Source organism: Aplosporella prunicola, assembly GCF_010093885.1.
Source record: "Aplosporella prunicola CBS 121167 unplaced genomic scaffold K452scaffold_20, whole genome shotgun sequence".
NCBI classification, from domain to species: Eukaryota; Fungi; Ascomycota; class Dothideomycetes; order Botryosphaeriales; family Aplosporellaceae; genus Aplosporella; species Aplosporella prunicola.
In genome coordinates, this window is record NW_022983548.1 from 269150 (window position 1) to 289978 (window position 20829).

At 44.6% G+C, this 20829-nt stretch overlaps 6 protein-coding genes and 1 non-coding gene across 7 annotated transcripts; 2 read left to right on the forward strand and 5 right to left on the reverse strand.

The window, feature by feature from the left end:
* Positions 1-4409: 4409 nt before the first annotated feature.
* On the reverse strand, positions 4410-6381 carry K452DRAFT_275485 (uncharacterized protein). Its single transcript, XM_033539236.1, has 2 exons — positions 5538-6381; positions 4410-5483 (listed from the first exon to the last, which is right to left on the reverse strand). Exons 1-2 carry the CDS (start codon positions 6261-6263, stop codon positions 4602-4604), a joined length of 1608 nt encoding a protein of 535 aa, XP_033395017.1. The 5' UTR covers positions 6264-6381; the 3' UTR covers positions 4410-4601.
* Positions 6382-6419: 38 nt separating this feature from the next.
* On the reverse strand, positions 6420-8315 carry K452DRAFT_275486 (uncharacterized protein). The gene is made up of 3 exons (XM_033539237.1): positions 7919-8315; positions 7355-7748; positions 6420-7304 (listed from the first exon to the last, which is right to left on the reverse strand). The coding sequence occupies exons 1-3, from the start codon at positions 8143-8145 to the stop codon at positions 6510-6512; spliced, it is 1416 nt and encodes a 471-aa protein (XP_033395018.1). The 5' UTR covers positions 8146-8315; the 3' UTR covers positions 6420-6509.
* Positions 8316-8684: 369 nt separating this feature from the next.
* Positions 8685-10108, reverse strand: K452DRAFT_352574 (uncharacterized protein). The gene is made up of 2 exons (XM_033545781.1): positions 9810-10108; positions 8685-9756 (listed from the first exon to the last, which is right to left on the reverse strand). The coding sequence occupies exons 1-2, from the start codon at positions 10098-10100 to the stop codon at positions 8713-8715; spliced, it is 1335 nt and encodes a 444-aa protein (XP_033395019.1). The 5' UTR covers positions 10101-10108; the 3' UTR covers positions 8685-8712.
* Positions 10109-10247: 139 nt separating this feature from the next.
* Positions 10248-13957, forward strand: K452DRAFT_320452 (uncharacterized protein; the record flags this gene model as incomplete). The annotated part of the gene is made up of 4 exons (XM_033544326.1): positions 10248-10256; positions 10312-10735; positions 10788-13519; positions 13573-13957. The coding sequence occupies 4 exons, from the start codon at positions 10248-10250 to the stop codon at positions 13891-13893; spliced, it is 3486 nt and encodes a 1161-aa protein (XP_033395020.1). The 3' UTR covers positions 13894-13957.
* Positions 13958-14432: 475 nt separating this feature from the next.
* Positions 14433-16484, forward strand: K452DRAFT_232684 (uncharacterized protein; the record flags this gene model as incomplete). The annotated part of the gene is made up of 4 exons (XM_033537253.1): positions 14433-14614; positions 14671-15684; positions 15742-15988; positions 16044-16484. 4 exons carry the CDS (start codon positions 14433-14435, stop codon positions 16482-16484), a joined length of 1884 nt encoding a protein of 627 aa, XP_033395021.1.
* A 1025-nt stretch (positions 16485-17509) lies between these two features.
* Positions 17510-17652, reverse strand: K452DRAFT_t115. The gene has a single exon. It is a non-coding gene; the product is annotated as a tRNA-Phe (tRNA).
* Positions 17653-18160: 508 nt separating this feature from the next.
* Positions 18161-20611, reverse strand: K452DRAFT_352577 (uncharacterized protein). Its single transcript, XM_033545782.1, has 12 exons — positions 20421-20611; positions 20269-20362; positions 20147-20215; positions 20064-20095; positions 19784-19854; positions 19651-19718; positions 19530-19601; positions 19279-19474; positions 19030-19230; positions 18787-18974; positions 18670-18733; positions 18161-18619 (listed from the first exon to the last, which is right to left on the reverse strand). The coding sequence occupies exons 1-12, from the start codon at positions 20536-20538 to the stop codon at positions 18215-18217; spliced, it is 1578 nt and encodes a 525-aa protein (XP_033395022.1). The 5' UTR covers positions 20539-20611; the 3' UTR covers positions 18161-18214.
* Between the last annotated feature and the right edge of the window lie 218 nt (positions 20612-20829).

A 20829-nucleotide genomic window follows, 5' to 3' on the forward strand; every position in this document is an offset into this window, starting at 1 on the left:
AATATAGTATTTTATAATAATATAAATCTTTAAAATTAAATTAAAAATTATGTATATCTTAGAAATTTTTTTTTTTTAGAAAAATATACTTATCTTTTTTAAGAATATATTCGGCTATTTACTAAGATATATATTTTTTTTTTCGTAAAATTTCTGAGATATATATAGTATTTTAAAGATATATAAATATATTTATCTTAGAGTTTTACGCTATATATATGATATTTTATTACTTAAAATATATATATCTTAGAAATTAGTTCGAATAAATTATATATTTTAGTAATATTTTTTTTAAAAAAAAACATACTACTATAAATAATAAATATACTCTTAAAAAACTAAATATATTCTTAGAAAAAATTATTCTTAGAAAAGCGAATATACTCTTAAAAAATTAAATACATTTATAAATAAATTAAATAAATTCTTAAAAAAAATCAAATATATTTATTAAAAAAATTTAAATATATTCGTTAAAAAAAATAAATATATTCTAAATAAAATATATATGTTTATTATAATTACGCTATTATTATATAATTTAATTAAGTTTAGATTTTTAAAACTTAGAATTTACGAAAATACTTAGTTTTATTAGGATCTATATTCTTAAAATTTAAATTTTTTAAAAATATTTAGTTTAATTAGAATCTATATTCTAGAACTTAAAAATATAAAAATAATTTATAGCTTAATTATAATCTATATTCTAGAACTTAAAAATAATTTATAGCTTAATTATAATCTATATTCTAGAACTTAAAAATACACGATTAATTTTATAGTTTAATTATAATTAAAATTCTAAAACTTAGAACTAGACGCCTAATATTTAGTTTAATTAGATAGGTGCCTAATATTAGGATATAAATGCTAGGACCTCCCTTTCTTTTTTTATTTAAAAAATCGACTATAGAGCTATTTCTAATTAGAACCGAGTTTTTAACTATAGAAGAGGTAAGAAAATAGGCCTTATTCTATATTAACTAGCCAGGAGAATTATAGAAAATAAAATATAGCGATTTAGAAATATCGTACTATATTTACTATAATCTAGTAGTAAATAGCTATCTATTTAAGATATATATCTTAAACAAGAAAAGTATATTTTTACTTTTTTTTTTAAGAAAATATACTAATTTATTTAATAGTCTTAATACTAGATTATCTCTATTTCGTATAGAGAATAGTAAATTAGGCTTAATTCTTAAGAAAATTCGTAATTTCTTATAAATATTCTTAAAAAGGAATATTCCTATAAAGATTTTATAGAATATAAGCTCTATTAATATACTTACGCACTAGCTACTACTTTAGAACTAGATCCTAAAGATTTAATTGATTTTAGCTAGAAAATTAATTCCTATAGGGTAATTTATTACCCTAAAAGATTTCTTTCTCTAGTACTATTTAATTAGCTAGAATCTAATAATACGTAGCTAAATAAAAATAGTACTAGAAAGAGAAAGCTAGGGCGACCTCCTACTAAACACCTACGAAAAGAAATAGTAGCTAGTTACTATAATCGCCTAGTTAAAAGGTAACGCTAGGAAACTTTTAATTAGTATAGAATTAATCTTAGAAGATCGAATTTTAGGAGAATAAGAAAATAAAATTTAAGTTCTTCTAAAATAGCTAAAGAAAATTTAAATTCTTTAGAAAATTTAGAAGAATTTTAAAGTTTCTCTAAAAATTTAGCTATAGAGAATTAGCTTAATTCTTCGTAAAATTCGGCTAGAGAGAACTAGCCTAACTCCTAAGTTATAACGCTTTCCTAGCTTATATTTAGGTTATAGTCGTAGGAAGAAGAAGAAGAAGAAATTAATTTTATATAGTTCTACTTTTAGGCGTTTAGGTATTCTATTTAGTTGTTTTTTTAAGATATATTTCGATTTATTTAAAATATATTTAGTTTTTTTAAGAGTATATTTAAGAATTTTTTTTATAATTTATTAAGAGTATATTTTTTTTTAAGAGATATATTTCCTTTTTTTTAAGAATATATTCTTTTAAGAATATATTAGATTTTTTAAAAAATATATCAAGTTTTTTTTAAGATTATATTTATTATTTATAGTAATATTTTTTTTAAAAAAAATATGACTAAGATATATAATTTATTCGAACTAATTTCTAAGATATATATATTTCTTAAATATACTTCTAAGATATATATATTTTCTAAATTATATTTCTAAGATACACGCTTTTTTTCGCTAAATTTCTAAGATATATATTTTTCTTGTAATAAACTACAATATATTTATTTATAAGCGAAATATATAAAAAAGTATTTATCTTAGAAAGACTTTTTTGATATACATATCTTAGAAATATTATATATATCTTAGAAATTATTTAAAGAAATATATTTATCTTAGTAAATAGCTAAAGAAGTATTTCCTTAAAAAAAAATTTAAAAAAGAAAAATAAATTTTTTTTTAAAAAAAGGTAGACTATATCTTTTAAGAAAAAGTAAAATATATTCTTAAAGAGATTTAATTTTTTAAAGTAGTTTAATATTTTAAAATATATATATATATATATATATATTTAACTTTTATTTCTAAGATATGTATATTTTAAATTTAATTTCTAAAATATATAATTTTACTATAAGATAATATTATAATTTATAAACATAGTTAAAAATGCATTTATCTTACTAAATCTTCTATATTTTTTTCTAAAAAAAAAGAATTTATACTAGAAAAGGGGAAATATGTTCTAAAAAAGAGAATTTTTTTTTAGGAAAAAAGTAAAGTATATTCCGAGTAATTACTAAGATATAAATATTTGTATTTAAGTATTTCGCTTTTTCTAAAAATATATTCGGCTATTTACTAAGATATATACTTTTTTTTATTTTACTTATAAATAAACATATTATAGTATATTATAAAAAAATATATATCTTAAAAATTTTACGAAAAAAAGCGTATATCTTAGAAATTAGTTCGAATAAATTATACATCTTAGTAATATTTTTTTTTAAAAAAAATCGAATATACTCTAAAAAAAAATCGAATATATATATGTTCTTAAAAAGTAGATATATTCTAATAAAAACCGAATATATTCTGAAAAAAAAAATTTAATATATTTCTTTAAAAAGAATAAACTCTTAAAAAAGCGAAAATATATTCTTAAAAAAAAATCAAAATATACTCTTAATAAAACTTAAAAATTCTTGAATATATTCTAGAAAAGTCGAAATAATTTTTTTAAAATAACTTAATAAAATATAACTTTTATTATAAATATTTAAGATTTTTTTAATTTCTTTAGGATTTTATTTATTTTTTTAAGAATATATCCGTTTTTTATAAGAATATGTTCGATTTTTTTAAGAGTATATTCGCTTTTTTTTTTAAAAGAGTATATTCGATTTTTTAAGAGTATATTTAATTTTTTGAGGAATATATTTAATTTTCTTTAGAATATATTCGATTTATTAAGAATATATTTTCTAAAAAATATTTTTAAGATATATATATAATTTTCGAAAATATATTTCTAATATATATAATTTCTTAATATATATTTCTAAGATATATATATTTAGTAATAAATTATTATATATATAGCGTAAAATTCTAAGATATATAAATATATATATCTTAGAATCATTATATATATCTTAGTAAATAGCCGATAGAAGTAATACTAATAATAGTTCACTCTAAAGTAAGCGACTAGTTTTTTAGTCTATATATTAAAATAAACTTATATATATATTATTTTACTATACGCTTCCCTAACTTACTATATATTTATCTAATTTACTATAGGTTTTTCTAACTTACTATTATTTATTTATTTTACTATAGTCTTTAAAAAAATTCTATAGCTTTTTAAAAGTTTAATTACTCTAAATTATTTCTTATCTTTCTACTTACTTATTCTTTAGTATAAGCCTATAGTATAAGTTTTACTTATTATTTTAGAATTTATAATATATAATCTAAGAGCCTAAGGATTTTATAATTTAAAGATATAAAAATCTAAAAATTTAATAATTTATAAATTTATAAATATAAGAAGAATATAAAAATCTAAGAATTTTAGAAATCTAAGAATCTAAAGGTTTAGAAATTTAAAAGTCTAAAGATTTAGAAATTTAAGAATTTAAAGATAGAAATATTTAATATATCTAAATTATCTAATTATCTTTACTATAGCTAAAGTAATTATATATTTATACTATTATTAAATAGCGAGAATATATACTATTATAAATATAATTAATTTACTACTCTATCCTAGAAAACTTTTTAGATATATTATCTTAGAAATAGTATATGTATCTCAGAAAATACTCGAAAAAAAAAAAAAAAAAAAAAAAAAAAAAAAAAAAAAAAAAAAAAAAAAAAAAAAAAAAAAAAAAAAAAAAAAAAAAAAAAAAAAACCGTGTGTCTCAGTAAATAGCCGATAATTAGTGTTGTTTCGTTGCACCGGGTATTACATACGATGTTAAATTATTATTGCTGGCATCCTTCGATGCAGGGCATGCGTATTTTCATTAGGTATCTATTTGTTGAGTGATAATCAAAACCCGCCCAATACGCCACAGTAAACAAGCCAATTCGACTAATTCATCAGCTTCTCTTCCCCATCTCTACATCTCCGTCCCCGTAGTCGTCATCTTCTCCCCACTCACCTGTGCCAATCTTCTTACCGAACCAAATGAAGAGCGCTGTGAGCAAACATGCCCCAAGGAACCAGCCTTCAAACCAGCGTTCCACAAAGCCCGGCTCTAGCGGTGCGCCCAGCGCCTCACTAATGACACCGCGGTACTCGGGCGGCAAGTTGCTGCGGAGCAGCAATGCGGAGCTGATTACGTAGGTGGCACTGATTTGGGATATGATGAGGGCGATGTTAGACTGGGCGTGCTGGAGCAGCGATGGCGCCAGCCGCGTGAATAGCAGAAAAGTCTGAAGCACGCTGTTGAACGATGCTAGCAGCATGACACCAGATAACAGGAAGCTAATCTGACGCGACCATGCGGCCCGATCGAGCGACGGGTCCCAATGCTTGGCAAGGAGTGCCAGGATATTGTTGATAGGATCGCTGTTGGAAAAAGAGGTACCGGGAGACGAAAGCCTCCGGAAGGTGGTAAGTGTAGTGGCGCCAATGCGGTAGAGACAATAAACCGAAAAGGCGTAGGCGAAGATATTTAGCAGGTGTCCTATGGCAGTTCTGGAGCGTAGTTGAGCCTGGCGTCTATTTTGGAGGGCCATCAATGAGTTATGAAGAGAAGCAGCCATTGTTTCCAGGCCGGATATCTCAAGCTGAAGACTCTGGCGCTCCTGTTGTTCGGCATTACCACGAATACTTCCAATTACTCGCGTCATGAAGCCTTCCGGTGGGTTATCAGACAGCCTGCGTTGTACGGCCCGTAGACGGCTTTGCTTTGCGAGTAGCATGTCATTGGCGGCTTCCAAACCGGCTTGCTTGCGGGAGATGTCTGCCTCGGATACCTGGTTGTGTCAAATCAGTCAAGAATGCTTTAACGCAGTGAAAGCAATGCTTACCATTTTGGTCTTAACTCCAAATGTCTGCCAGAGTGAACTGACAGCAGCAAACCCCGCCAATCCCGCCATCAAGCTGATTCCAATAACGCCGATCCTTTCCAAGCACCCTTCGCTGAAACTGTGCTTATTCTCATAGCTCTTTTCATGCAAGGTACTCCCCAACAAGCCTCTTCCGATCCACCAGAATGCCAGCAGCCAGACTGCCAGCCCAACGCCCTCGAGTAACCACGCGATCCGCAACCGCCCCTTTCCCGGCTCCGCAAAGGCCCAACCTCCCGCTGATACAATGGAGTGAATTTCGAGCGCCGGTGTGACCAGGATCAGCAAGACGAGCAAGGAGGACAGAGTGATTTTGAGCGCCAGACTGCGTGCGACTGGATTGACGGAGCCGGAGATCTCGCAGAGAATGAGTTCGACCAGGACTGCGCTCAGCGCAATGTTGGTTGAAAAGACCAGGCTCGCGATTCTTTTTAAAGCTGGGGGAGCGGGGCCCCGCCTTGCAGCCTCGCGCAGAGTGGGATGGGACGTCGGCGACGGCGAATGTGTATCATGGTAGAATTTCGCTGGTGCTTGGCCGGACAGGAGAGGGAAGAGGCGCTGGCTCACGGCAACGGCGACGACGAGGAAAGTCGCGAGAAAGGGAATCGAGGAGAAGAGGAGGGTGGAAGGCGAACGCCGCATGTACTCGGGCACGCAGTCATCGCAGTCGTCGGCGGTTGGCAGCATGAGGATTTACTGAGAGTCGAAGATGTCGGGGCAGAGCAGCGACTGGACCAGGGAGATGAAGACCATCGCGGTGCGCAAGATCGGCGCTGTTTGAGAAGGGAACATGGATCGCCTTGCATCTGCCCGTGGAGGCGGAGTCGGTGACGCGCACGCAAGGAGCCCTAGCTCGTCTCGCTCAAGTACGTAGTATTATTCATCACTGCTAAACTCGTATGCTCGCTACAAAATAATACAACCCAACCCAACCTAAGGCGGCAACGTAAGGTTGAGGTTCACCTTGCTGACCTCGTCCGGCAATGCCTCTGCTTCCACCTCCGTCTGCTCCGGCTCCGCTTTCTCCGGCTCCGCTCTCTCTGACTCTGGCTCTGCCTTTTCCGGCTCTGTCTTATCCGGCCCTGCCTTTTCCGGCTCTGCCTTCTCCGGCTCTGTCTTTTCTTCGCTTTCCTGCGTCGGAGGTTGCTGCTGCATCACGCTGTCGAGAGGCGGTATCATTTGAACACCGCCCTCTTCCTCATCGCTCATGTCGCTGCCGCTATCCGCGGGACTGTCTAGATCACCAAGCTCCGGGCTCTTCATCACCCGCGCCATTTCTGGCGAGTTGTCGGGGCTGAGGAACTCATCTCTCGTGTACTCCGGCGTCATCGGCGCCTCTTGGACTCCCGCATTCTCGACTTGCGCGAGCGGGCTAGGATCCGGAGGCGGCACGAATCCAACAGCTTTTGCAACCGCCGCAGCTTCCTCCTCGGAAGCTTCCTTGGCAATGTCACCAAGCATGATGCTGTGTCTGTTATGCGTATCTAGAATGTGACTGCCGGCAGGCCCACTCTTGTCGAGAAGATCGCGGTATCCCGTCCGAGTAGGATCCTGAAGCCGCTTACGCTTCGTCTTTGCTCTCTTGGTCGATGGCCGCACGACAATGACGGGCACTGGGGAGTGTTGCAAACAGTATTTGGAAACCGAACCTGGTAAAAGGCCCTGGAAGCCGCCAAGGCTACGCCCGCGAGTGCCTACGATCAGAATCGCAGGTTCGTAGAGATTAATCTGTTTGAGTCAGCTTGAGAGTGAAACATGTATATCTGCGGATACTGTACCATTTCTTCAATGACCTTTTGGACTTTTCCAACGGAGAACTCCAGAATGAGATTGATAGCCTTATTCTCGGTATTCTTCATCTGGATTCTGTCCATCAACCTCTCTGCTTCTTCGCGGTATCTACCACGCTCGACACTGCTGTCTGCGGCAACCTTGTCATCCTTTTCAACCACCCGAAGACACACAATTTCATCTCCATCGTCCACCAGCTCGTCAATGAGCCATTCAAGGGCATATTCCGAGTAGTCGTTAGAGTCCAGGCCACAGAGAAACGTCCGAGATCTCTTGGTGTACTCGTAGTCCTTGTGTTTCCTGCTCAAGGTAAAGGAGTTTTCCTCGATGAAATCGGCAGGCTTGTCGAATGTGTCGAAAGATACACGTTGCTGGAACACACTGCGAGGTCGCTATCAGCCACGAGTGCACATGGAACGAGATCGATCGCTGATGCAGGAGGGCAGGCTGGGCTTGCACTAGTTCGTAATGCTTGAACAGAATAGCAAGTGAAATGCTTGTTATACTTCTACTCTGGATGCGGCATGTGTAAAAGAAAGCGCAACACTCACGGGGGAGGGGGAGGTGACGAGAGGCGACGCTGCGGCCTGACCTTCGGGCTGTCGCTCCGCTTGGGCCGGCCTTGGTTTGCTAAGAATTGTATGGAAGGACGGCGCACATCCTCTTGCCCCAAGTGGAGCGGTAGCTTTGCAGGAGCGGCAGACAGTGCGCCTGCATCGGCGGCGTGCGAAGTGGGCGAGGGCGACGCTTCGGGTGCGGAGGGCGTGGGGTGCGGCATGATGAGGCAGTTGCTGATTGGTATCCTCCAGGAGCCGTTGTGTCTGCACGCTCTCGCCTGTGTCAGCGTGGGGTGGCCGCGTGCGGTGGGTGTTAGGAGCTTGCTTTACAAGGGATTCAGTTGATGTCGAGGATGCAAGCGGTCGCGGCGAAGCGCGGAGGAGCACACCCTTGCACCTTGCTTTCGGGCGCGTGCCTTTGTATTCGATCTACGGTCAAACTGGTTAGGTACAACGTTTGAGCGGGTCAGCAAATTCCGACCGTTGGAAGCAGGCACTGTCGGTATATCAGGCTGTCTTGCGCGGCCATTTGCACTTTGCCGCTACAAAGAGAGTGTCATTACAAATGGTCGGAAAGGCGTCCATCCGCATATCAAGCGAGGTATTGCGTAGCCGTTCGCACACCTTTGCCGTTATGAAGAGACATTTATGGGCAGTCAACACTAGATATTTAATACCTACCATGTGAAAGAAGATTGAACTGCGGGCGGTTACATCATTTGCTCATTGTCTATGCGGCTGCCAGGCTGCCCATACGAGTAATCTATAACATACACACTCTTCCTCTCTCAAGCCTCAATGTTCTTGAGCTCGCCCGCCTTCACCTTGCCCGCCTCAACCAGACGCTTGATTTCATCGGCGTAAATAGGTCTGACACTGGCAGCTCCGGACTTGCCGTTAAGCTTGGCAACAAACGCAGCCAGCTCGTCAGCGTCCAATTTGGTGATGAGCACGTCCACATCATTCAGAACACCGTCAATCTGCGCCGCCGAAGCCTCGCCATCAACAAGGTAGTTGTTGTCCTTGGCCGCACTGCGCACGACACGCTTGTTCTTCTTTGCGGCGTTCTTGGCCGCCTCCTTGGCCTTCTTACCAGCTTCCTTCTCAACCTTCGCGGCAGCCTCCTTCTCGGCCTGCAGACGCGCTTCCTCTTCCTTCTTCTTCTGAGCATCTTCGGCGGCACGTTTAGCCTCGGCCTCCCTCTCCAGGCGCTTCTTGTTCTTCTGGGCGTGCTCTTGTTGACGGAACTTCTTGATGCGTTCGTCAAGAGCAAGACAGTCATCGACAAGATGCCTCAGGCGAGTAGTGTCTTCCGTCTTCTTCTTCTTGCGAGCATTTTGGTTCTTCTTTTCAACGTGACGCTTCTGGTCACGGTTTTCGTTGTCGTCGGGAACATCCTCGTCCTGGTACTCGAAGGTCCTCCAGCTGTCGAAGTTGTACCAGGCGTTATAGAAAGTCTCCACCTCCTCCCTGGTGCTGTTTTCATCACCGAGGAGAGGCACGGGCTGAGTCTTGGAGAAACGAGCCTCAGACTCGAAGACGGGTCCCCACAACTTGAAGAAGTTGCCCTTTTGGGTCTCTTTCTTGGTAGGAGGCTCGACGTCGGCAGCCTCATCGACGGAGTCAAATTGGCGGCGCTTGACAGGGTCGAGCAAAATCTCAGTAGCTTTCTGAATGCACTTGAAGAAACTGTCGTCCTGGGCCTGACCAGCGGCGGCCTTCTTGTCGGGGTGGTGACGGAGGACCTTCTTGCGGTGGGCGCGCTTAATCTGGTCCTCAGTAGCTCTCCAGCGGTACTTGGAGAGACCAAGGACAGCATAATGGTCTTGACCCTATGGCAAAGTTAGCAGGTGTCCGAGCCAGCAAAGCATTGTGATAGACTTGCCTTCCAGTCCTTGGCGTCACGCTGAAGCATCAGCGGGTCCTCGGGCTCGGAGATGTCGCCGTCATCCTCCTCTTCGACCTTCTTGGCAGATTTCTCGGCCTGGATACGATCATCCTCAGAGAAGGTGCGCTTATGGCGCATCCTGCGGGCGTGGGCCAGGAAGTGAGGGCCGACAGGCTCAATGTTACGCTGAGTAGGGGCTGACAGGGCGCCAACGGCCTTGAAATCCTTTTCCGCCGCCCAGCCCGCAGGCAGGACGGGGAGAGGCAGGTTGATAGCCACAGTCGACATTGTTGTTGTTGCTGCTGTTGGACAGAGCTGCGAGCGTCTCGAATATTTTCCAGGCCGCAAACTCCCGATGATGAGCCGGCGCCGGGTCGCTCCTTCCATCGGACGGCGAGCACAGCTGGCATTTCCACGCCAACGTCCACGCCCACCATGTTCCAGGTACGATGCAATCTCCTGTTATTCCTCCTAAATCCCTATGCTGAACGGATTCCAGCGTCTCAAAGGCGCGATAGACTCGCGCATTGCCGAGGAGCAGGCGCGCCAGAGGCAGGCTGCTGAGCAACAACGCTCCCAGACGCCAGGCCGTTCCAGCTCCTTGCGCCGTTCTAACTCCCGCGCCTTGTCGCCCTCGAAACGTCCGGGCGATCTGCCGCAAGGAAAAGGCCCCGACCCCGCTGAATTCGACCCTCGTTTCGTTGTCGGCGAGGATGAGCCGAGTCGCACTGCTACGCCTGCGCCGGCCCAAGACAAAGACGAATCAGCGCAACCACAGGCCGCGGGGGATGGTGATGCTGCCAAGGAAGACAGAGAGGCGGCGGAGCCAGCAAAAGATGCCAAGCCAACTGTTTCGACTGAGCTTCCGACTGAAATCCGCGTCAGGCTACGTAAATTAGAAAAGCTGGAGCCTAAGTATTCTGGTATATCTATTCTGCGCTGCGTGATTTGTACCCAAGACCTGATTAATTCCAGAACTTCTTCGCTCCTACCGCATCGCCCATGCCCGCGTGTCTGCCATCGAACCATTTGAAGCTTCATTGAGGGAGCACACCCCACTGACCTCGATCAATGACCCTGGAGCCCTGATCGAGTACCTAAATCAAATCACCCTCAAAGGAGATATGGTCATGGAGGAACTCAAACGCGTGTCAGGAGAGAGGGACTCCTTCAAACAGAAGCTAGAAGAGGCGGAGAAGCGGGCGACCAAAGCACAAGACGACCTTGACAATCTCCGCTTGGAGAAGGAAACTGCTACCGCAGCAGATGGCAAGAGTACCGATGCAGATTCTGGGGTGGTTGCTGAGAGCGAGTCCGTGAAATCTCCCACGGTGGAAGAGAGTGAGGAGTTCTTCTCATACGACAGCGAACTGCCTCGTGTCAAGAAGGAACTTCAAGAGCGGGAGGAACAGATTGGAAAGCTTGAGGAGGAAAACAAATCTTTGAAGAACGAAGTCACTTCAGCCAAGGAATCTGCCGAGCAACTAGTGCGGAATTTAGAAACGGCGACAAGTGATTTACAAGCGCTCAAAGAAACCAAGGAGAAGTCGGACACTGAAGCTGTTGAAAAGGCCGAGGCCCTGCAATCAACAGCTGACGGCTTGCGCAAATCGGCAGATGAACTGAGAGAAAGTCTCGAGAAAGCCCAGAAAGATTTGGAACGGCATGAAAACGAACGAAATGCTTATGAAAGCACCACCACGGATCTCCGATCTTCACTCGATAAAGCCAACAAGGACTTGGAGGAGTTGCGCAAGACCAGTGCCGAAACTTCAGAGTCAGGCGAAGCTGAAAAACGTCTACATGTTGAAATAGAGAAACTCGAGTCTGAGCTCAACGAGCTGCGAGCTTCGTCAACTAAGCACGAAAAACGCAGTGAAACCTTGAACAACCTTGTCTCGACTCTAAAGGAGCAATTGAAGGATGCAGAAACCGAGAAGAACCGTCTCAAGAAAGAGATTGAAGAGCAAGCCAAATCTGCCGCCCAAGAGAAGCAGGAGCCTGAACGCGCAGCAACTGCTGATAAGACAGAAACCACGGCTCCGGGTGCTGCTAAGAAAAAGAACAACAAAAAGAAGAAGAAGGGCGGCAAAGGCGGTGCAGCAGTCAGCGCTACGCCTGATAGGCCTGGTACAGCCATGGCTGCCGAACCAGAAAAGACAGAGAAGACGGATGTTGCTGATAGCTTGACTGTGGAAGAAGGAGTCAAGCTACGGGAAACGATTGATGAAATTCAATCAACCCTGAAGGAGAAGGACGAAGAACTTGAGAAACTGAGACACGATGTGGATGACAAGAATGCGGCCATCGAGCGCCTGCAAGGAAAACTCAAGGACCAAGACGACCTCAAGGAAGAGCTGGACGATTTGCGGCAAGAACTTATTGATGTCGGCCAGGAACATGTTGAAGCAAAAGACAAACTGAAAGACCTGCAGGCTGAGAAGTCAGCGCTGCAGAGCAACATGGAAAAGTTGGAGAAGGAGATCTCAGAATTGAAGACCAGCCAAGCGTCAAGTGCAACTTCCGAGAGTGAACGCCAGAAGCTTGCCACGGACTTTGAAGAGCTTAAAACCAAAGCCGATTCCTTGGAGACAGATTTGTCAGCGGCACAGCAACTCGCAGCCCAGAGATTTAAGGATTTGACGGATCTTCGAGACGTTTTACAGAAGGCTCAACCCGAGTTGAACGCCCTTCGAAAAGAGGTCACAGAGCTGAAGAACGTCAAAGATGACCTTTCTAAAAAGGAGACTGAAATACGCAAGCTTGAGACCAAGGAGAAGGATTTGCGTTCCGAGATCGCCACATACAAATCGCAAGTCGCCGCCAGAGATGTGGAAATCAAGACCTTAAATGACAAGCTCAAACAGGAGACAAACAAGAATTCTGCGCTCGATCAAACGTGCACAAAGGCACAAAGAGACCTCGAGAAGTTAGAAGGCGAGCGGGCCGATGCAGTAGAGGGACGGGAGCGGCTGGCCAAAGACCTGTCAAAGGCGCAAGAGGAGCTTAAAACCTCACGTGCAAACCTCAAGAATCTTGAGCAACAGGCCGAGAAGCTCAACCGTGATGCTTCGAGCATGCGCGAGGAGATTGAGCTCAAGGGTGCCCAGTATGCAAGCGCGCAGAGCCTCATGAACAGCATGCAAGACCAGACGCAAGAGATAGGCACGCAGATGAAGGAAGTTCGTGAGCGTTGCGAATCACTTGAGGAGGAGCTAGCAGACGCACACAGACTTCTGAGTGAGCGGAGTCGGGAGGGCGAGACAATGCGTCGCCTGCTTGCAGACGTTGAAGGCCGCGCTGAGGCGCGCGTCAAGGAGATGCGTGAACGAATGGATCTTGCGATTGAAGAGCGCGACCGGGCAGAAGACCAAGCCAACACCATTGGACGGCGTCGGGCTCGGGAGCTGGATGATCTCAAGCAGAAGGTGCGGGATGCTGAGAGAGCGTTGACGCGCGTGCAGGAAGACAAGGGGGAGTTGGCGGCGTCTGAAAAGGAGCTGAGGAGACAGAAAGAGGAGCTGGAGAGAAAGGCAACGCAGGCGACAGAGGAAGTGGCCGAGGTCAGGGCTGCAATGGGTCAACTGAGGGACGCGCTCGATGAAGGAGAGAAGCAGATGAGAGAAGTGGAGAGGGAAAAGGGCGAGCTGAGGAAGACGATTGAGGAGACGCAGTCCAGGCTGGAGAAAGTGCAGAAGAGCAGCAAGGTGAGTTTGCAGCCGCTATGCCGTGGTACGTTTGTGATGCTGACAAGGCGCAGTCTCTGGCGGAAGATGTACGCACGCTCAAGCAGACGAAGTCGCCAGTCGAGTCGTCGCGATCCTCATTCGAGTCAGGCCGCGGGCGTGTAGGCTCTCCTCCGGTGCTGAAGGGAAGATCGCCCTCGATCGCCAGCGCGGTGGGCCAGAATGCAGCGCCGGACATGTCGATGGACCTGGTGTACCTGAAGAACGTGTTGCTGCAGTTTATGGAGCAGAAGGATAAGAAGCACCAGATGCAGCTGGTGCCGGTGCTGGGAATGCTGCTGCACTTTGACCGCAAAGACGAGCAGAAGTGGATGAGCGCCATTACGACGAGATAGGTAAGTTGGTAGGTAGGGAATAATTAATGTATGTACCTAATAGTGGTGATGATGTCAACCGTGTCAGCTTGGGCAGCGAGCTGCCCTCCGTGTCTCTCCGTGTCGGTCTTGTCTTGCAGTCTATCCGTCTGCCTCTGCCCCTCTCTCTCCTCGCTCTCTCTCGCTCTCCCCTCGTCGGCCGTGACGGTCGCCCCCCCTCGCTGTGCCAAGGCCAGGTCGCGCAAGCTGCTCCGTTCCTTCGCCTCCCCGCTGCGCCAATCATTGCGGGCACAGACCCAAACCTGACGCCCACGTCTTCCCGGCAGCCATCCCAATCAATCAACCCACCAAGCACCAACAAGCGCCCGTATTCACCACCTCCAGGCAATTGACACGGCCGTTTGCGCGCGCTGCTGCTCCCGTCCCCGCCGTCGCCGTTCGATGCCTGACGGCCGACGACGCTCTTCCGTCTCCCGATCGCCGGTCGCAACCTCTTCTCTTCTCCACAACGTCACTGACCACCGTTCGCAACCCTCCCACCCCCGCCACACCCGCCCACCATGAACGGCACCGACATCAAAAAGGCCGCCATCAACAAGGCAAAGGCCGTTGCACAGGCTGCCAATGGCAACGGCGGCAAGAAGCGAAGAAAAGGAACAGACCTCAAGCCAATAATCACCACTGAGCAGCAAAAAGCACAGGACGCAAGCCCGGCAAGCTCGGCCAACAGCTTCCAGTACAGGTTTGTCTCTGCCCGCGCAACGTGAACCCAAGGCGCTGACGTCGAGCCCCATCCAGTGTCCAGAACACTACATCGCCCTTAGCCCACCACAAGACGTACACCTCCCAGCTTAGCCGTTCGCCCTCGTCTAGCTCCTCGTCGGAAGCCGCCGAGGAAAACACTGCCGATGAAGAAGACTCTGAAGATTACTGCAAAGGCGGCTACCATCCTGTGCAGGTTGGGGAGCAGTACAATAACGGCAAGTACACGGTTGTGCGGAAACTCGGATGGGGTCACTTTTCGACTGTATGGTTATCGCGGGACAATACGACGGGAAAGCACGTGGCCTTGAAGGTCGTGCGTTCGGCCGCCCACTATACCGAGACAGCTCTTGACGAGATCAAGTTGTTGAACAGAGTCGTCGAGGCCAACAAGGACCATCCCGGAAGGAAGCACGTCGTCAGTTTGCTGGATTCGTTCAACCACAAGGGTCCCAACGGCGTCCACGTCTGTATGGTGTTTGAGGTACTCGGGGAGAACCTCCTGGGACTTATCAAGCGCTGGAACCACCGTGGCATACCCATGCCGCTTGTCAAGCAAATCACGAAGCAAGTTCTCCTTGGTCTCGACTATTTGCATAGGGAATGCGGCATCATCCATACCGACCTCAAGCCCGAGAACGTCCTCATAGAGATCGGGGATGTCGAGCAGATTGTCAAGACATATGTCAACGACGATTCCTCGAAAAAGAAAGACGACAAGGACGACAACAGAAGCGGTCGGCGGAGGAGACGGACTCTCATTACTGGCAGCCAACCGCTGCCAAGCCCACTCAACGCCAACTTTAATCAATCGGAGCTGAACAGCTTCCCCGGCAGCACGGCGAGTCTGAACAAGATCATGAATGAGAATACAGGTAATGAAGACCCCGTCTCCGGCTCCAGTCCTCCTCCCCTCGAAAAAGAAGATGTCGTAATGAGTGGCGCAATAGGCTCGAGTGCGTCGCAGTCTTCGGGGCTATCTATGTTGGAGTCGCTGGGGGTCAAGAGCAGTGATGATGATGAGGCGCAAAAGCAAAGGGAAAAGACAGCGTAAGTGCTCCGCCAACCCTCCACAATGCGGAGAGTCGTCCATAATAACAATAGCAGGGATTTGTTGACTAAGGATATTTCCGGGATTAGTCTCGACAAGTCGAGTAAACAAGCTCCCCCGGAAAAGGTCAAAGAAGATGCGAGCTTCGAGACTATCTCAGTCAAGATTGCCGACCTGGGAAATGCATGTTGGGTTGGTCACCATTTTACAAACGACATCCAGACTAGACAGTACCGCTCGCCGGAAGTCATTCTGGGAGCAAAGTGGGGCGCGAGTACCGATGTTTGGAGCATGTCTGCTATGGTAAGTGGATGCGGCTGGCTCTGCAGATGCAATACCATGATTAACACTGATGCAGGTTTTCGAACTCATAACTGGCGATTATCTGTTCGACCCACAATCGGGCACAAAGTACGGCAAAGATGACGACCACATCGCACAGATCATCGAGCTACTCGGTACCTTTCCCAAATCACTTTGCCAGTCAGGCAAATGGAGCCAAGAAATCTTCAATCGCCGTGGTGAGTTGCGCAACATCCACCGGCTGCGCCACTGGGCACTGCCCGACGTGCTACGAGAAAAGTACCACTTCTCGACCGAGGATGCAAAGCGCATCAGCGATTTTCTTATTCCCATGCTGGACCTGATCCCGGCAGAGAGAGCCAATGCCGGTGGCATGTCGAACCACGAGTTCTTGGATGATACCAAGGGTATGGAGGACATCAAGCTCGACATCGCCCTGGGTAGCAAGGGAGAAGGCATCGAAGGCTGGGCAAACGAGGTCAAAAAGCCGCGGTAGACGTCAAGAATGCAGTCAATGGCTCTGCACTGTATTTTTTTCAATGCATACAAAGAGGCATGACGTGCTCACGAGTCTTTTCCCTTTCCTTTGCTGCGTCTGCGTGTTCTCTTTCCCTTTTTTTTCCTTTTCCAAGGCTTTAGACGAGCAAATGGGTGTCTTTTTTCTTTTGGCCGCGGCATAGGGTCAACCCCTCGATCTTTCCTCTCGTTTTCACGCTCCCACTTAAACAATTCCCTTGGAAAACGTCATTGTCGCCGTGGACGGAGAGTTGATTTAGCGAAAGCCGGCGAAGAAAGCGCATCAATAGGCGAGCTGAATCTTGAGCGGAGACTCGGCGCAAATGTACGTTAGGCGCTGGCTTGTTATTTGGTAGGCTTCGGCAAATAGGGTCGAGGGAAGATCAAGTGTGGTTGCACGGTTCTAGGTCGACTCTATCGGCGATTGATGGCCGACGTTGGTGGCAGCGACATGAAGTAAAATGAAGCGTAGCAAAACATGCTGCTAGTGGAGTAGGCGAAAAAAGCAAAAGCCCTACTCGCCTAGTATTCTCGTTCTTCTTTTCGCTTTCATTTTGTTGGATTGGAATTAGGAATCCTTGGAGGATGGGTGCTTCGGTTCTTATTGTTTTCCTCTTCTGTTATATGGCGTTTCATGAGCTGCTGCATGGCTGGTTAGATAGCTGGATTCAAGAATATGGATCTATATCGGTACTGGATTTATCCCAAGCGGGATCGGCCATGAGAGTGAGTTCTCTTGAGTGCACCAGTGGCTCAGGCCCTCCCTAATCGCCCTTCGAAACTTCCAGTGGTACGTAAATACATGCACATTGAGAGGCCACCCTGAGGGTTGATCTGTTTACTAGATCGTCAGGAGAGACTGTCCCGCCAAATGCGCGAATTGTCCGAATGGTTATCTGAATCTCAACTACTGAGACTGGAAAGGCATCAATTGGCTCCTTCGTCAAACATCAAAACCAAAGTAAAGCAATGCCGCCGATGGATTTGGCATGGCTAAAAAGAAATTGGACGCTGTGGGAATTGAACCCACGACCTTTCACAGGCACATGTCTTATTTAATGCGAAGCGAAACTTCTAATCGTTAGTGAATTGTTTAAGATAAATGGCTGTGAATTTCAACTTACATCATACCCCTAGACCAAGCGCCCAGTTAGAATTGCCATTTGCTTAAATGGTAAATGTTGTAAGATTTTTGATTGTTTCTGCTTTGTGGATTTCTGACTGAATGGATCACAGCGTAACACTATTTGACTCTATGACACATAGAGTGATTCACCATAATTGTAGTCATCCTACTACGTATGTCGCTATATGCAACGTACTTCTCATTTATTTACCTCATCTCTGTGTCAGCGAGCTATCTTCTTTGACATTGTCTAGACTTATTCACTATTCCGAAGACTAAAGTCAGATGAGTTTGCCGATACCATGTGACAGCTGAGCACATAAATCTACTTTAAGGAGCGAAAGGCTGTTAAGCCGCTTCAAGCTCAGGGATTCTATAACACTATGTTATACCTATTTGAGAACAATGACCAGTTCACGTATAAAGCTTATAACTTAGCTGTATTCATAGACGCTAAGATGCAGCTAAGATGCTTATAAAGTGTATAAGATTCACAATTCTCTCAGTTTAGCTTCTTCTTTACGGGATACGACTCAATTTTCCCTGAAAACCATATATCCATTGTCTCTTCAACTGCTAGGACACTAAACATGATAATACCTAGTATGAGCTTCCAATCTCTCTGCATGCTCCCCTGATATCCCATCTCTTTCTTTCCTTTTCATTCTTTTGTTTAAAAGTCGATATTGCGCATTTGCCAATGTTGCAAATACCAAACCCGCACTTGTCAAACCCACTATAGCAGACCAGCCTTTTCTATAAAGAGGCTTGTCCTCAGCTTGGAAGAGCTGCGAGCCGATGATGGCTGCGCAATTTGCTGCCATAATGAAGAGGGCCATGGTGATAGAGCGTTCGCCCGCAGAACGCGAGTTCAAAGCAAGCCAAGAGCCGTTGACGGCATGGTAAACCTGGGATACAGACATACCAAGTACAAGGAGAACGTAGCGAGCACGTCTATCAGAGGAATGAATCAAGCAAAGGTTCCCAATCTGTCGATGTCAATTTGTTTCCGCCTGGTAGGGGCAAAAGGAAGACTTACCGAGAAACCCCACCACAGAAGAACACCGAGAAAGACAAAAGGTCCACGGACTCCGAGCCGATCGCTGTGTATAGATGAGCTGTGTTATCCGTAATGACAAAGGTTTTGTAAACTCACGCCATATATCCCCAACTAGCAATTAAGACCAAGGCAATCCAGTTGCCAACAGAAACTAGAGCGTTAGAAACTAGTCGGCCATAACCATATGAACCAACAAGAGTCGGAGCATAAGAGGAGAATGTGTTGTTTGGAGCCATAGCAACCAACGTGAGCAGGATATGTGGGTACACTCTCCAATTCGATAACTGCCACGAGCGGTTAAGCATAGAGTTGATGATGTTTCGAGAAATTGGTTCTTACAGCATGCTTGATTTCCTCCCAACCTATCCAATTCGTCTTCTGTAATTTTCGGGGATCATCGTGGATAACCCTTTGCCGTAATATCTCGCATTCACGAGGACTAAAGTAGTGAAACCCAAGCAAGCTTTTTGGCTGAGCTAAGCTTTGAGGGAAGAGAAAGATGAATAGAAGGCCGATTATGACTGTGAATAAGCCCTCGATCTTTAGTCGTTAGCTGCCGTCATCTCTAACTAGTAACAAGAAGCTTACAATAAAGAGCCATTGCCAGCCAGCCAAGTTACACACGCCTCGCATCTGTAAAATTCCATACCCTATCAAGCCGGTAGAAGCTGCAGCTGCCAAGTTGCCAAGGAAGAAATAGGAAAACCGTTTGCTGGTTTCAGCTCTTTTGTAAAAGATTGTAATGGTATACAATCCTGCAGGAATGAATCCAGCCTCGCACAATCTTGGGTGAAGTTAGTACTTCCACAGCCTACATCGAAGGGCAGATTGCTTAATACCCAAGGAGGAATCTAGTAGATATATAACCACTCAAGCCTTTCTGGAATGCTTGAAATGTCGCGACGAATCCCCTGGATAGGTAAGTAGCTGTTGAAAGTGGTTGTATGAAAATCTTCTTACCACGCAAGTATCTGGCCACTGATCCATTTTTGTGGCCCTATCCTGTACAAAATGAAGTTGCTCGGTATCTGTTGTGTCAAAGCGGTTAGTGTTCCTCCGTGAATTAATGGGGGCTCTCCCACGCTTGACATACCTCGAGGATCACTATTCCTGCCGATAAGAGCTGTTGACCAACATTGAATTGTAGCTGTGTAAGGTGAAGATCTGTATAGACTGTTGTCAGATACTTTGATGTTTTAACCTTAGAAAATGCTTTTCTAATTAAAAACATCTTTACGTCGAAACGACAACGCTTGGAATGCTTCTATACTTAATGTAGTGTACCAGAAACCCTTCCTAAAAGCCTCTAGTATCGATGAAACTGTGTATAAAAGGAATGAACCAAGGGGTAAAACTATGAAAGTCTCACTCACCTTCCATGAAATAATCCGTTAAAGCATTTCCACTTCAAACTGTCAGTTCACTACACAGTCAGACAGGCCCAACAAGCACCTACATGTTCCCACGATCCAGCTGAAGAGCGTAGAAGCCAAGAATTAGCAAAGGCATTATCACCATGTCTAGCCTGGTTTGGTTTAGTCAGTCCAAGATTCCACATTCACCATCTCGACCACTTACTTGCATACTAGTCGTCTCTCTTCTTCATCAGACCAGTCGAGCTCGTTCTGAACTTCATCGTCGTTTAAGGTCGGGCAGCGTTCGGTTGGATGTGCTTTAACGTTATTTTTATGAGCGGCAGTGTTGACATAGGCGAGAGGGTGCTGCGGTACCATCGTCCTGTCCTGGTAGCAGCGAGTACCGGGGTGCGTCTATCCAAGCTGTGGAAGCAGTTTTCATCAGGTTGACCGCGCGATGCAACGCGCCAGGCACCGTGTCTCCTCGCGGCATGGAGGTGTAGTTGCAGGCGAGATAAGAACTGCGCGGCCAATGAGACAATCTGTGGGACCTGATGCCATCGGCACGGCCTCTGACGTGCGCGAAGGTAGGTAGGTACATACGGCGTTCGCTTCCGTTTTCTCGGCAACGCAGACGTGGTCATGCAGCATGCAGGAGCACGCCCTCGAATCTTCCTTTTTTTTGCAATCAGAGTTCGTTCGTATGCTCACAGTCACATCAGCATATGAGACTTAGTTGTTTGGGGGCATGGACTCGTAAAGATATCATGTCCTAAGAAAGAGG

Excerpts from the sequence above, each read along its gene's own strand:
- K452DRAFT_275485 (XM_033539236.1), bottom strand. The coding sequence starts at position 6,263 with ATGCTGCCAACCGCCGACGACTGCGATGACTGCGTGCCCGAGTACATG. Across the intron at positions 5,484-5,537 it reads TTGGAGTTAAGACCAAAATG|GTATCCGAGGCAGACATCTC; the intron begins GTAAGCATTGCT and ends TGACACAACCAG.
- K452DRAFT_275486 (XM_033539237.1), bottom strand. The coding sequence starts at position 8,145 with ATGCCGCACCCCACGCCCTCCGCACCCGAAGCGTCGCCCTCGCCCACT. Across the intron at positions 7,749-7,918 it reads TCGTCACCTCCCCCTCCCCC|TGTGTTCCAGCAACGTGTAT; the intron begins GTGAGTGTTGCG and ends GCGACCTCGCAG. Across the intron at positions 7,305-7,354 it reads AAAAGGTCATTGAAGAAATG|ATTAATCTCTACGAACCTGC; the intron begins GTACAGTATCCG and ends TGACTCAAACAG.
- K452DRAFT_352574 (XM_033545781.1), bottom strand. The coding sequence starts at position 10,100 with ATGTCGACTGTGGCTATCAACCTGCCTCTCCCCGTCCTGCCTGCGGGC. Across the intron at positions 9,757-9,809 it reads GTGACGCCAAGGACTGGAAG|GGTCAAGACCATTATGCTGT; the intron begins GCAAGTCTATCA and ends ACTTTGCCATAG.
- K452DRAFT_352577 (XM_033545782.1), bottom strand. The coding sequence starts at position 20,538 with ATGCCGCGAGGAGACACGGTGCCTGGCGCGTTGCATCGCGCGGTCAAC. Across the intron at positions 19,719-19,783 it reads CAGGAATAGTGATCCTCGAG|ATACCGAGCAACTTCATTTT; the intron begins GTATGTCAAGCG and ends TTGACACAACAG. Across the intron at positions 18,975-19,029 it reads GGGAGGAAATCAAGCATGCT|TTATCGAATTGGAGAGTGTA; the intron begins GTAAGAACCAAT and ends CGCTCGTGGCAG.